The sequence below is a fragment of the Phytophthora parasitica genome (assembly GCF_000247585.1).
Source record: "Phytophthora parasitica INRA-310 unplaced genomic scaffold supercont2.75, whole genome shotgun sequence".
Taxonomy (NCBI): domain Eukaryota; phylum Oomycota; class Peronosporomycetes; order Peronosporales; family Peronosporaceae; genus Phytophthora; species Phytophthora nicotianae.
In genome coordinates, this window is record NW_008649061.1 from 222,995 (window position 1) to 232,085 (window position 9,091).

A 9,091-nucleotide genomic window follows, 5' to 3' on the forward strand; every position below is an offset into this window, starting at 1 on the left:
CACACGAAAGATTTTGGAATTATTGTCGCGTCGACAAAGCAGTCTTGAATTTGAGCTTGTGGTGCGACTCTCGCAAAGCAGGCCGCGAGCTTTGTACTCGTGGCGTTTACGCTTACATAAGTTTACAGAGATTTAATCTAATCTGTATACGTTTACAGCTATTTAATTTAACCTTGTATAAGTATATTCGAATCTTCCTTCGTAAAGTGCTTTTCTTGCAAAGTGAAAATTCTGCATCAAGAAAAGCAAAAATGAATGCCAAAAGTATTGAAATCTTAGTTTATTTCTTTTCCAATTATTCTCCCAATAATTGTTTTCGAAATAATAGTTCTGTGGGGGGGGGGGTAATTCAGACGAAAAAAAATCTATTAAATTTTTGGTGGGTTGTTTTCGTTTTTTTTTTTTCCCGTTAGCTCGCGCTCCAAAAAATAAATAAATAAATAAAATGGTACGTCCTGAACTAGTTCTGCTCCTGCCACTACATCACTAACGCACATTTCTCTCAAACCACCTCCGTCACCAGGTCCGGATGCGTGAGCCACAGCGTTTCCCATTGGGTACGCGCGTGGCCAACCCCGTCGAAGGTCGCACAGGTGAGATCAAGGCCTTCGACCCTGATACGGGGCTCTACACGCTCGTGTACAACGACGACCACCGAGACGTGCTGAACGCCAGCCAAACACAACAGCTCGTCATCCGCAAGTCACCCGAAGAGGAGGCCAAGGAAGCGGAAGAGCGTCAGAAGGAAAAGGAATCAGACCCGAATCAGTATTTAGGAGCTACTGTCACTAAGAGCTCCACCAGCTACGAGGGCAAGACGCTCACGAGTTCAGGCCAAGTGACACAATACTTTGCAGACATTAAGAGGTTCAGAGTGCTCTTCTCCGACGGTCTGTACTCAGATATGACAATCGATGAGGTCAAGCAGAACCTCATGCTGAATGACAAGGAATCAGATTCCGAGAGGAAGAGATCGGGAGGGCACGACGCAGCGGAGTCACTGTCATCCAAGAAGAAAAAGAAGCATCACCACCACGATGAGGAGAAAGAGAGGCCGCTGAACACGCAGAAGTTTGACAGTCGCAAGACGGCGTATACTATATGTCGAGAGGTGCTGAGGATCATTCTAAGCCAGAAGAAGGTGGCCAAGAACTGCACCGAGAAGCAAAAAGTGATCCTCAATAACAAGGATCTGCAGGTATGGCTGCATCGAGAAGAGGCCTACGATTTATTGGCTTGCTAACTGATTTCTTTAATGGTGTAGCCGAAGAAAGCGCTGGTGGCGTTTGTGGATGCCGATGGACTTCAAGCTCTCGAAAAAATGTTGACGCATTGGTTCCGCCTTGATAGTACTCGATCTGCCTCGTTGCTTGTCATGAAGGTGCTGGCGATGCTGCCTGGAGTGAAGGAAGAACATCTTAGAAAGACGAACATTGCTCGCACCTTGAGAGGAATCGAGAAACTCAGCCACTCAACAGGTCAAATCGAGCTTGTGTATGGAGACTTGGCACAATGGATCATCAAAAAGTGGGCTAGAACAGCGATGAACCGCTCGTTTAACCGGTCAGCTCGTGACCTGCTTCTGGAGCAACAGGCTCAGATTAGCCGAGCGGCTACTGATGGACAAGTTCACGTGGCTTCACGCTCAACAGCCAAGTTAACTCCGCAGCAGAAAGAGACGGCGCGACTGGAAGCTCTGCGAGCTGGAACGGATAAAACTGATGAGGCAGAGCAAGATCCAGGCGAGGAGGTGGTGGTGTATCTGCCTCAGTTTAACTCGCTGGGATCGGAGGATATGCGTCGTCCAGTGCGTCAAACGCAGGTGATTGAGTCCCTGGCTGCGAAGATTAATCGCGATTATGAGGACTCATTGAAAAGGCACAAGGACGGCGAGGACGAGGAGAAGAACGATGGGGTGACGCAGGGACGAATGGTGTTTGGAAAGCCTCAGCTGATGCACTTTAGTCAGCACGTTCCTGTCATCGATCTGTTCGCTACTACTCGCAGTAAAATTGTTGGGAATAACACTGCAACGGGAGGATCTACGGATAATACAGTGACTTCGAGTGCTGAGGTGGATGACAATTCTCCACCCAAGCCTCTGCCTATGCCGAACAAGACAACGCAGCCGAAGAAGTCCATTCTGAAAATCAGAGAGGAAGTGATCACCCCGGCGTCCCAGGTCACTTGGTAATGCGACTGGAGTTCGAGGTTCCCTGTGGGTTAATTGATGGGTTATTAGGTCAAATAGGGGTTAATCAGGACTGAAATGCAGTAAAAGATCAAACACGTTCCCTTTATCTACTGAACAAAGTCGTAGAAGTAGCCACTGATGCCGTAGCGAATGTAGAAGGCCAAGCCACAGCACAATACCTGGAACGTCAGAAGCGCCAACACGAGGTGGTTCTCCTTCATGGGGCCGAACACAACCAGGAAGAGGTTGATAATCGTGTAGTTGGATCGTGTGGACTCGGGTGTGATGGTAGAAGGCTCTAGCAGTCCAGTCTTGGCGTTGAACTTGGGCAGTCGGTGACGCGGACAAGGCACAATCTTGAACAGCTGCGGCAGCGAGTACAGGAAGTTGAGGACCTGCGGAAGAAAGAAGAGTAGCAGCGTCTTGCTGAAGTGACCCAGGATGCCGCATACAGCGAAGGTCATACCGGCGTAGTAGCAGAAAGTGTCGCCAACGAAGACACGCGACGGGTACCAATTGTGCTTGAGCAGACCGAGGGTTGTCGCCAGATACGGTACCATGAACATAAGCGAGAGGTAGTGGAAGTGCTCATTGTCGTGACCGAGCAGAATCTGCCACACATTCTGCACGACAACAGCGGCGCCAATCACGAACGACTGTCCTGCTTCCAGGCCGTTCACACCGGCGTAGATGTTGATTGCATTGGTGCAAAATACTGCCATCATGCCCATGTATAGGTAGTAAAAGAGTCCAAGCTCGGCGATCTCACCGCCGTCACTGAGCGGTACAACAGGATTTAGCACCGTGTATAGCAGTGTATCCTTCTCGAACAAGAACCGGACCGGTTTAGGCAGTACGACGGCTGTGAGTCCAGCGTAGTTGATGAGAAGCGGCAGCGAAGCCAGCGGTGGGAAGAGCAACTTGTGACGCCAACGGAGGTCCGATAGATCGTCGGTGAAGCCCAGTAGGATCATGGAGAGGATGCTGACGATGCCCCAAGCCATCATACGCTTCACGTCGGCGTTGTCCACCACTGTTAACACAGTGACAACTAGCGCTGCGACGTACAAGAGTCCCGATACGATACCGAGAGCCTCTGGACTGTACGCAACAGATACACGCAGAGTGTTAGTACAGAATGTTGGCCGTTGGAGAGTAGACTTCACTCACATGGGGATATCTCCTGCTGGAGTGCCGCGTTTGCACAGATCTTTTCCTGACAGCTTCGCAGGCATACGGTGACCCACTATGGGGATCAACAGAGCCACAGCCGCGTAGCTGACGACACCGATGAGCGTCAACTGCAGCAGATACATCTTGAGCTCGGCCGGCAGCGGCACCAGCTCGTCCAGCGTTGGCAGCATCGCTCGTACGTGGCAAATAGTCGAATAGGTTTCGGTCTACACGTGGCAAAACTAGATAATCGAATGATGTAATTGGAGAGATGTTTTATCATAGGCTACTATATCTGGAGTTTCGATTTCTTAACGAAGTCAAGTAGTTTTGGTTTTCTAAGCATTCTGGGGGAATAAACATCGCTTGCATAAATACATCCCTTATTTTCGTCCTAATTTCTGATCACTGCATACCACGCTGCATGGGTTCGTTGACGGTGATCGGCGGAGGACGCATGTGCGAGGAGTAATCGACAGATTTGGACGTGCTGGACGACGTGGGTGACGACGGGAACATCTCTCCATTCTCGTGTCGAGGCGACGACATCGTACTGGACGTAGGTGGAGACGGGGGCGGGGGGTGTCGGAAGTGGTTGATCGGAGATGTCAAGTACGGTCTCGGTATGGACGACATGGTGTCGCTCGGGTGAATCCGCAGCTGCGCGGTCTCATCCGTCTCGACGGACACGCTGCCGTCCTCGTGGATCTGCACGTGGTTGGACACAATCGTCTTGAGCATGAACTTGCCTTGACACTCGTTAAATTCGAGCACGACGAACTCGCCATTGTGGAAGTTCTGGAGCAGCTCGAACTCGCTGATACGATACTTGAAATAGCGCGTCAAAATTACGCGGATAGCCACGCCATGTGTCACCAATACGTAGTTCTCCTCTGACGATTTCTCGAACATGCGGTAGAGCGACTCCAGGAAGCTCGACACGCGATCATACACGTCGGCAGGCGATTCTCCACTCGGGAACCTGTAGAAAAAAGAGCCGAATCGCCGTCGCTGCGCTTTGCACTCGCGGATTTTCATGGGTTCCTGGAAATTGCCAAAGTCCTGCTCACGGATACGGGGTTCCTCGGACCATGGGATCGACTTGCCCTCGAAGCCCCAAGCCTTCAGGATGCCGCAGAACGTCTCGATCGTGCGCACGTATGGCGACACAATGAAGCGCTGCAAAAGACACAAAAAATATCGTTAGTCATTATATCATACTAGTCCTGCGAAATCAGTAGATTGCGTACCATGGTCTCATTCCCGACGATCTTCTTGATGGACTTGCCAGCCGCCACCGCCTGCTCGTAGCCGAGTTCCGTGAGGTGCATAGCATTGTCGGGCACGCGGCCATACAGTAGCGGGTCGATGTTGCCCTCGGACTCGCCGTGGCGCACCAGGATCAGGCGCTTTGGGAAGCCCTTCTTCTTCTTGCGGCACAGCAGACAGGTGAAGCGCCGCATCATGCCATGGTGCGAGCCTTCCTTGGGGCACGTGGAGATGCGTTGCGCACCTAGTACAAGGCCGATCGCGGCACCTGCGAGTGCCGCCGAGATGACGCTCGCCATCAACGTTGATGTCGAGCACACCATGTCGGACGGTTGTGATTACAGTGTGTGTATAGCGTTCTTCCGGTGACTTGAGCTCTTCGGCGCCAATTGGATTATGACCAAAAAAATAACGGTGGCACGGCTGCATGTAATATATCGCGGCTTATTGACCAATCAAAGACGAGTAAAGATGCGCTGAAAAACGCGTTTTTTTTAGCAGTCATCCCACTCCCTCGATTTACAGTGTCCGATCTACATTTTTTTGTTAAACAAAGAGGACGGAACGCTTTGACGACACCATCGAGCTGCAACGTACAAGTATTTACTACATGTATCGTCTAGACAGAAACCAAATTATTTTTCTTACTTTATAAGCCTCCAAAAACTCATGTGAGGTCCACCTTTTTCGGTACAGCTTGTGGTATTTCGCGACTCGCCTCGCCCACTTCAACTTGGTATTGTCAGGGTGATCTTGACTTGGGGTGATGCTCACTAAAATTGATTTGAAATCTCCACAATGGAGTTTCCACTGCAGACCAATATCAAGTGGGTGCCTACTGCTCAATATATTTTTAAAGTGACGCTCGTGGAGAGCATTAAACAAAGGCCTGCTTCGTTTTATGTGCACGTGCGCTTCCTTATCAAGGTTGAAGGACTGGAACGCTCGGTGTCTTTGTGCGGTTAAATTCGGTCTTCCTCAAACACAACTTTCCGGCCCACTGGTCGAGTCGAATAGCGTCAAATACCGCGCCGCACCAAACCAGTATCGAGTTGGCTCGAATGGAGCCCCAATAATGTAGCAATGAAAGCTGTTGTCTACTGTCTATTTAAATTAAAATAATGCTTATCGTGCTGGTAGCGTCTGCTTTAACTCTTGCAAGCATTACGAGCGGGATTTTCCCGCTCGACGATTGGAGTTTCTATCGCACCCGTTTCGTGTTTCTGTTTACAGTTAGTACTGCGGGCCACTCGAAATTACGGCGCATCCAAGATCACACGCGCAGCGACTTCTCCTTGATGTCCGACACGAAAGTCCGTCTGGCGAACTCCTTTCCAGAACGAGGGCCTTCCCTTGGCTGAAGCGCTGCACTGCAGTGGTGCTTGGTGACGATTGACGTTGCCGTGCAATCCTACGACGTCATTTTAGCAGGCGAAGCTTGCCCGAGCAGAAACAGCCGTTTTTAATTGACGTGTGCGGTCAGCGACTGACACGGCTGTCGCTGTCTCCTGCTTGCCTTCGCGTCGCCAGTCGTTGTGGGCAAGTACTTGAGTAAGTGACTCGACGTTCATGGAGCTGTGCAACAGATAGGATACCGCAACTGTAGATAAGACCAATTTGCTGGAAACTGTTTCGCGTTTTGAGTCGATCATTCGTCGATGCAAGGCCCCCAAAATATGATACCGGTAACGTCTCCTCCGGTCGTTGCAATGTAGCAACTATTTTCAGCGCCTATTTTCAGGAATCTATTCTCGGCATGCTCTATTTTTCGCAGGACGGGCGCAACGTGGTGTGCAGCCATCTGCTGAACCTCTGGAGTGCAGCATTGCACATCTGAGCCAAGGATGTTGTCCCGCGTGCCTCCTAGAGACCATCAATCGACCAAGAACTGTGTCCAATGCCCCGACTGTCCGGTTGCAGTCGTCTACAAAGGAAAAGATCAATACTGTCGTCGTTCTGTTGGTGGGCGTGGTTCGGTGTCCTCCATAGTATCGTCGTCCGCTGGGAGCATTACAGGACATGTGGATACCAGTGGAGAATCGGAAGCACAACACATACATCGAGCCTATGACGAGCTTCCGATCTTACGCGCTCAGTATGTTGCGCGAGGAGTTCGCGTACTCTTCGGGTCGAGATGGCGTTTAAATCGATTCCAACAACGCACGATCGTGCTGCGTACAGGACCAAAGCCCACCCTCGCGGTCTATGTTGAGGATAATACTGAAGCCTCATTTGACCTCAGTGCTTCCGAAGCACGACCGGAGGCCACGTACGAGTTGGCATTGAGCACCAATTGCGAGTTTACCACTTCAGGTGGTCCAAAGAACGACAAACGAGGGAAAGCTTCTGCTGCAACAGGAATTGAGCTATCGAGTGCAGAATCCCCTGCATTCCGTTTACGGATTCGGTTTGCAACTACTGCGGATGCAAATATCTGGTGTTCAATCGTTCGAGAAGCGCTAGAGCATGCACTATGGAGTCGAGATGTCCAAGCAGTAAAGCAAGAACGGAAACGTTCTCGAAGACGGAATATTCGCGTTGTGCAGCATGTGATTTCCTCACAGCGATTTGTCGTCAAAGTACTGGCGGTAAATTGCGACGAACGAGACTGTCATGAGCTACAGATACTCCGATCTCTGTATAGCTCACGGGCTGCTCGAGATGTACGTTTAGTGGCAGGATATCGAATAGTCGAGACAACAGAAGAGATTCTCTTGATCATGCCCCACTATCCTGGCAGCACTCTACTACAGCTACTGCGACAGCGACGACGACAGAATGATGGGAAGCTGAGTGAAGAGGAAGGGTGGCGCTTATTAGCACGGATGACGGAGCTACTGCAAGCTGTCCATCGATCGGGTATCATTCACTGCGACTTAAATCTGGAGAACGTGCTGGTTTCCCACGATCTCTCCCAAGTATGGCTCATTGACTTCGAAGGGGCTTATAACTTGCTAGATGCCCATCACTACCAGCAAATGACCGGCACTCCCGGATTCGTGGCACCAGAGCGTGTGAAAGACGCGCTGCTTCCACCCACACCCAAGACGGACGTCTTCGGTCTCGGTATAGCGCTCTTCCAGGCTCTGACAGGTCAACACCCGTACGATGGTGCTGCTCGGGAGAAGCGCCCATTGCAGTTGTTGGACTCGTTATCTTTGGACTGGACCCAAGCTGAAAAAATAATGACGGAGCATTCCATATCACCTGAATTGCGCGACAAGGTTGCAGAAATGCTCAAAGCTGATCCCCAAGCCCGAGTTTCTCTGGACAGCGTGGCTGCGGTAGAATGTCCAAATTAGAAGCAGTACCGTACAGATAGTTGAGAGAAGAAAACAAACACAATCGAAGTGAGGTGCCTACATTCAAAGTGACACGTAGTATTTGGACTTCGTTCTCAGACTTTGCTGGTGCAAGACTTGATCCTTACGCTGAGGAGGGGGGTAACGGAGGGTTGTTGCGATTGTATGGGCTCCGTGTACGAACGTAATACAGCTTGCGAGGCTTAGGCGCGTTCATCTTCACGTCAGCAGTGGGGGTGGCACCATCAGCCGAAGCGAAGCACATCATGGCAATGGTGGCGAAAACAAGTCCCTTGACGAGCTGCATGGTTACTGCGCTGGAAGTTGGGGAATGACCACTGAATATGAAACCTCGCACTTGGCTCGATTCGGTAAACCACCAGGGCACTAGAGCTTGTAATCATGTGGTTGAATGCGTGCGCGTGATTAATTCCTGACCTGATTCGTCGAGATGTGCTACAGTAACACACTCCGTTTTCGCGGGATGTACCAAATCGGATTTGAAAATACATCAGGTTTCAGCGGAGAAACCTGAGCATATTTGAAAAAAGTGGCATAATATCCGGAAGTTTATCAAAGGTACGAGGGCGCGAGAAAGGGGTGCAGTACTGTACGAGTTTTTGTGCTTTGTATCAACTTTGGCTTATGAATAGCACCTCCAAAACAATAACAAATCTATTTCGTGGATCTAAAGCTAGAACACAGCCCAACGTTAAAAATAAGTTAATCATACCCGATAACAAAGCAAAACTGCAGCTACAACGCAAAAGTACAGCGACAAGGCAAAGCCCGGCTACTTCTTTCCCAGCTTGTTGACCTGAACAAGTGCTTGCCTGCACACTGTCCTGCTCCTTCACGAGCCAATCGGTAAGTAACTAAGGTCTATTCTCATTTGAAGCCGGATGCTTTTCCTAATTTATTACGTGTGTGTGTGTTAATTCGCGTGTTTGGTATCACATTACCTCTACGACGAAACAGTCAGCCCCAATGAGAAAAATAGACCGCGTCGAGACCCCCATAACGGACGCAGCGACACTTAAGTCAATGTCCTAGATGTAGATCAGCACAATAGGTCTCCAACGCATGTCGATAGAAATTGTCATCTTCTAGAATGTAGCTGCACGGGCTTAAGAAAGACTTAGAGTGTGTGACG

At 50.1% G+C, this 9,091-nt stretch overlaps 5 protein-coding genes across 6 annotated transcripts; 2 read left to right on the top strand and 3 right to left on the bottom strand.

Annotated features, from left to right (window-relative positions):
• Window positions 1-407: 407 nt before the first annotated feature.
• Window positions 408-2,313, top strand: PPTG_17918. Of its 2 annotated transcripts, XM_008915808.1 has the most exons (3): window positions 408-448; window positions 524-1,198; window positions 1,265-2,313. In XM_008915808.1, exons 1-3 carry the CDS (start codon window positions 446-448, stop codon window positions 2,192-2,194), a joined length of 1,608 nt encoding a protein of 535 aa, XP_008914056.1. In that variant the 5' UTR covers window positions 408-445; the 3' UTR covers window positions 2,195-2,313. The 2 variants fall into 2 exon arrangements, with proteins under 2 accessions (XP_008914056.1, XP_008914057.1); XM_008915809.1 differs by having other exon boundaries at window positions 408-1,198.
• On the bottom strand, window positions 2,137-3,610 carry PPTG_17919 (hypothetical protein). The gene is made up of 2 exons (XM_008915810.1): window positions 3,365-3,610; window positions 2,137-3,295 (listed from the first exon to the last, which is right to left on the bottom strand). Exons 1-2 carry the CDS (start codon window positions 3,556-3,558, stop codon window positions 2,302-2,304), a joined length of 1,188 nt encoding a protein of 395 aa, XP_008914058.1. The 5' UTR covers window positions 3,559-3,610; the 3' UTR covers window positions 2,137-2,301.
• On the bottom strand, window positions 3,591-5,031 carry PPTG_17920 (hypothetical protein). The gene is made up of 2 exons (XM_008915811.1): window positions 4,618-5,031; window positions 3,591-4,546 (listed from the first exon to the last, which is right to left on the bottom strand). The coding sequence occupies exons 1-2, from the start codon at window positions 4,957-4,959 to the stop codon at window positions 3,773-3,775; spliced, it is 1,116 nt and encodes a 371-aa protein (XP_008914059.1). The 5' UTR covers window positions 4,960-5,031; the 3' UTR covers window positions 3,591-3,772.
• A 1,449-nt stretch (window positions 5,032-6,480) lies between these two features.
• PPTG_17921 (serine/threonine protein kinase) lies at window positions 6,481-8,026 on the top strand (the record flags this gene model as incomplete). The annotated part of the gene is made up of 1 exon (XM_008915812.1): window positions 6,481-8,026. The coding sequence occupies one exon, from the start codon at window positions 6,481-6,483 to the stop codon at window positions 7,936-7,938; it is 1,458 nt and encodes a 485-aa protein (XP_008914060.1). The 3' UTR covers window positions 7,939-8,026.
• A 36-nt stretch (window positions 8,027-8,062) lies between these two features.
• Window positions 8,063-8,245, bottom strand: PPTG_24224 (hypothetical protein; the record flags this gene model as incomplete). The annotated part of the gene is made up of 1 exon (XM_008915813.1): window positions 8,063-8,245. The coding sequence occupies one exon, from the start codon at window positions 8,243-8,245 to the stop codon at window positions 8,063-8,065; it is 183 nt and encodes a 60-aa protein (XP_008914061.1).
• Between the last annotated feature and the right edge of the window lie 846 nt (window positions 8,246-9,091).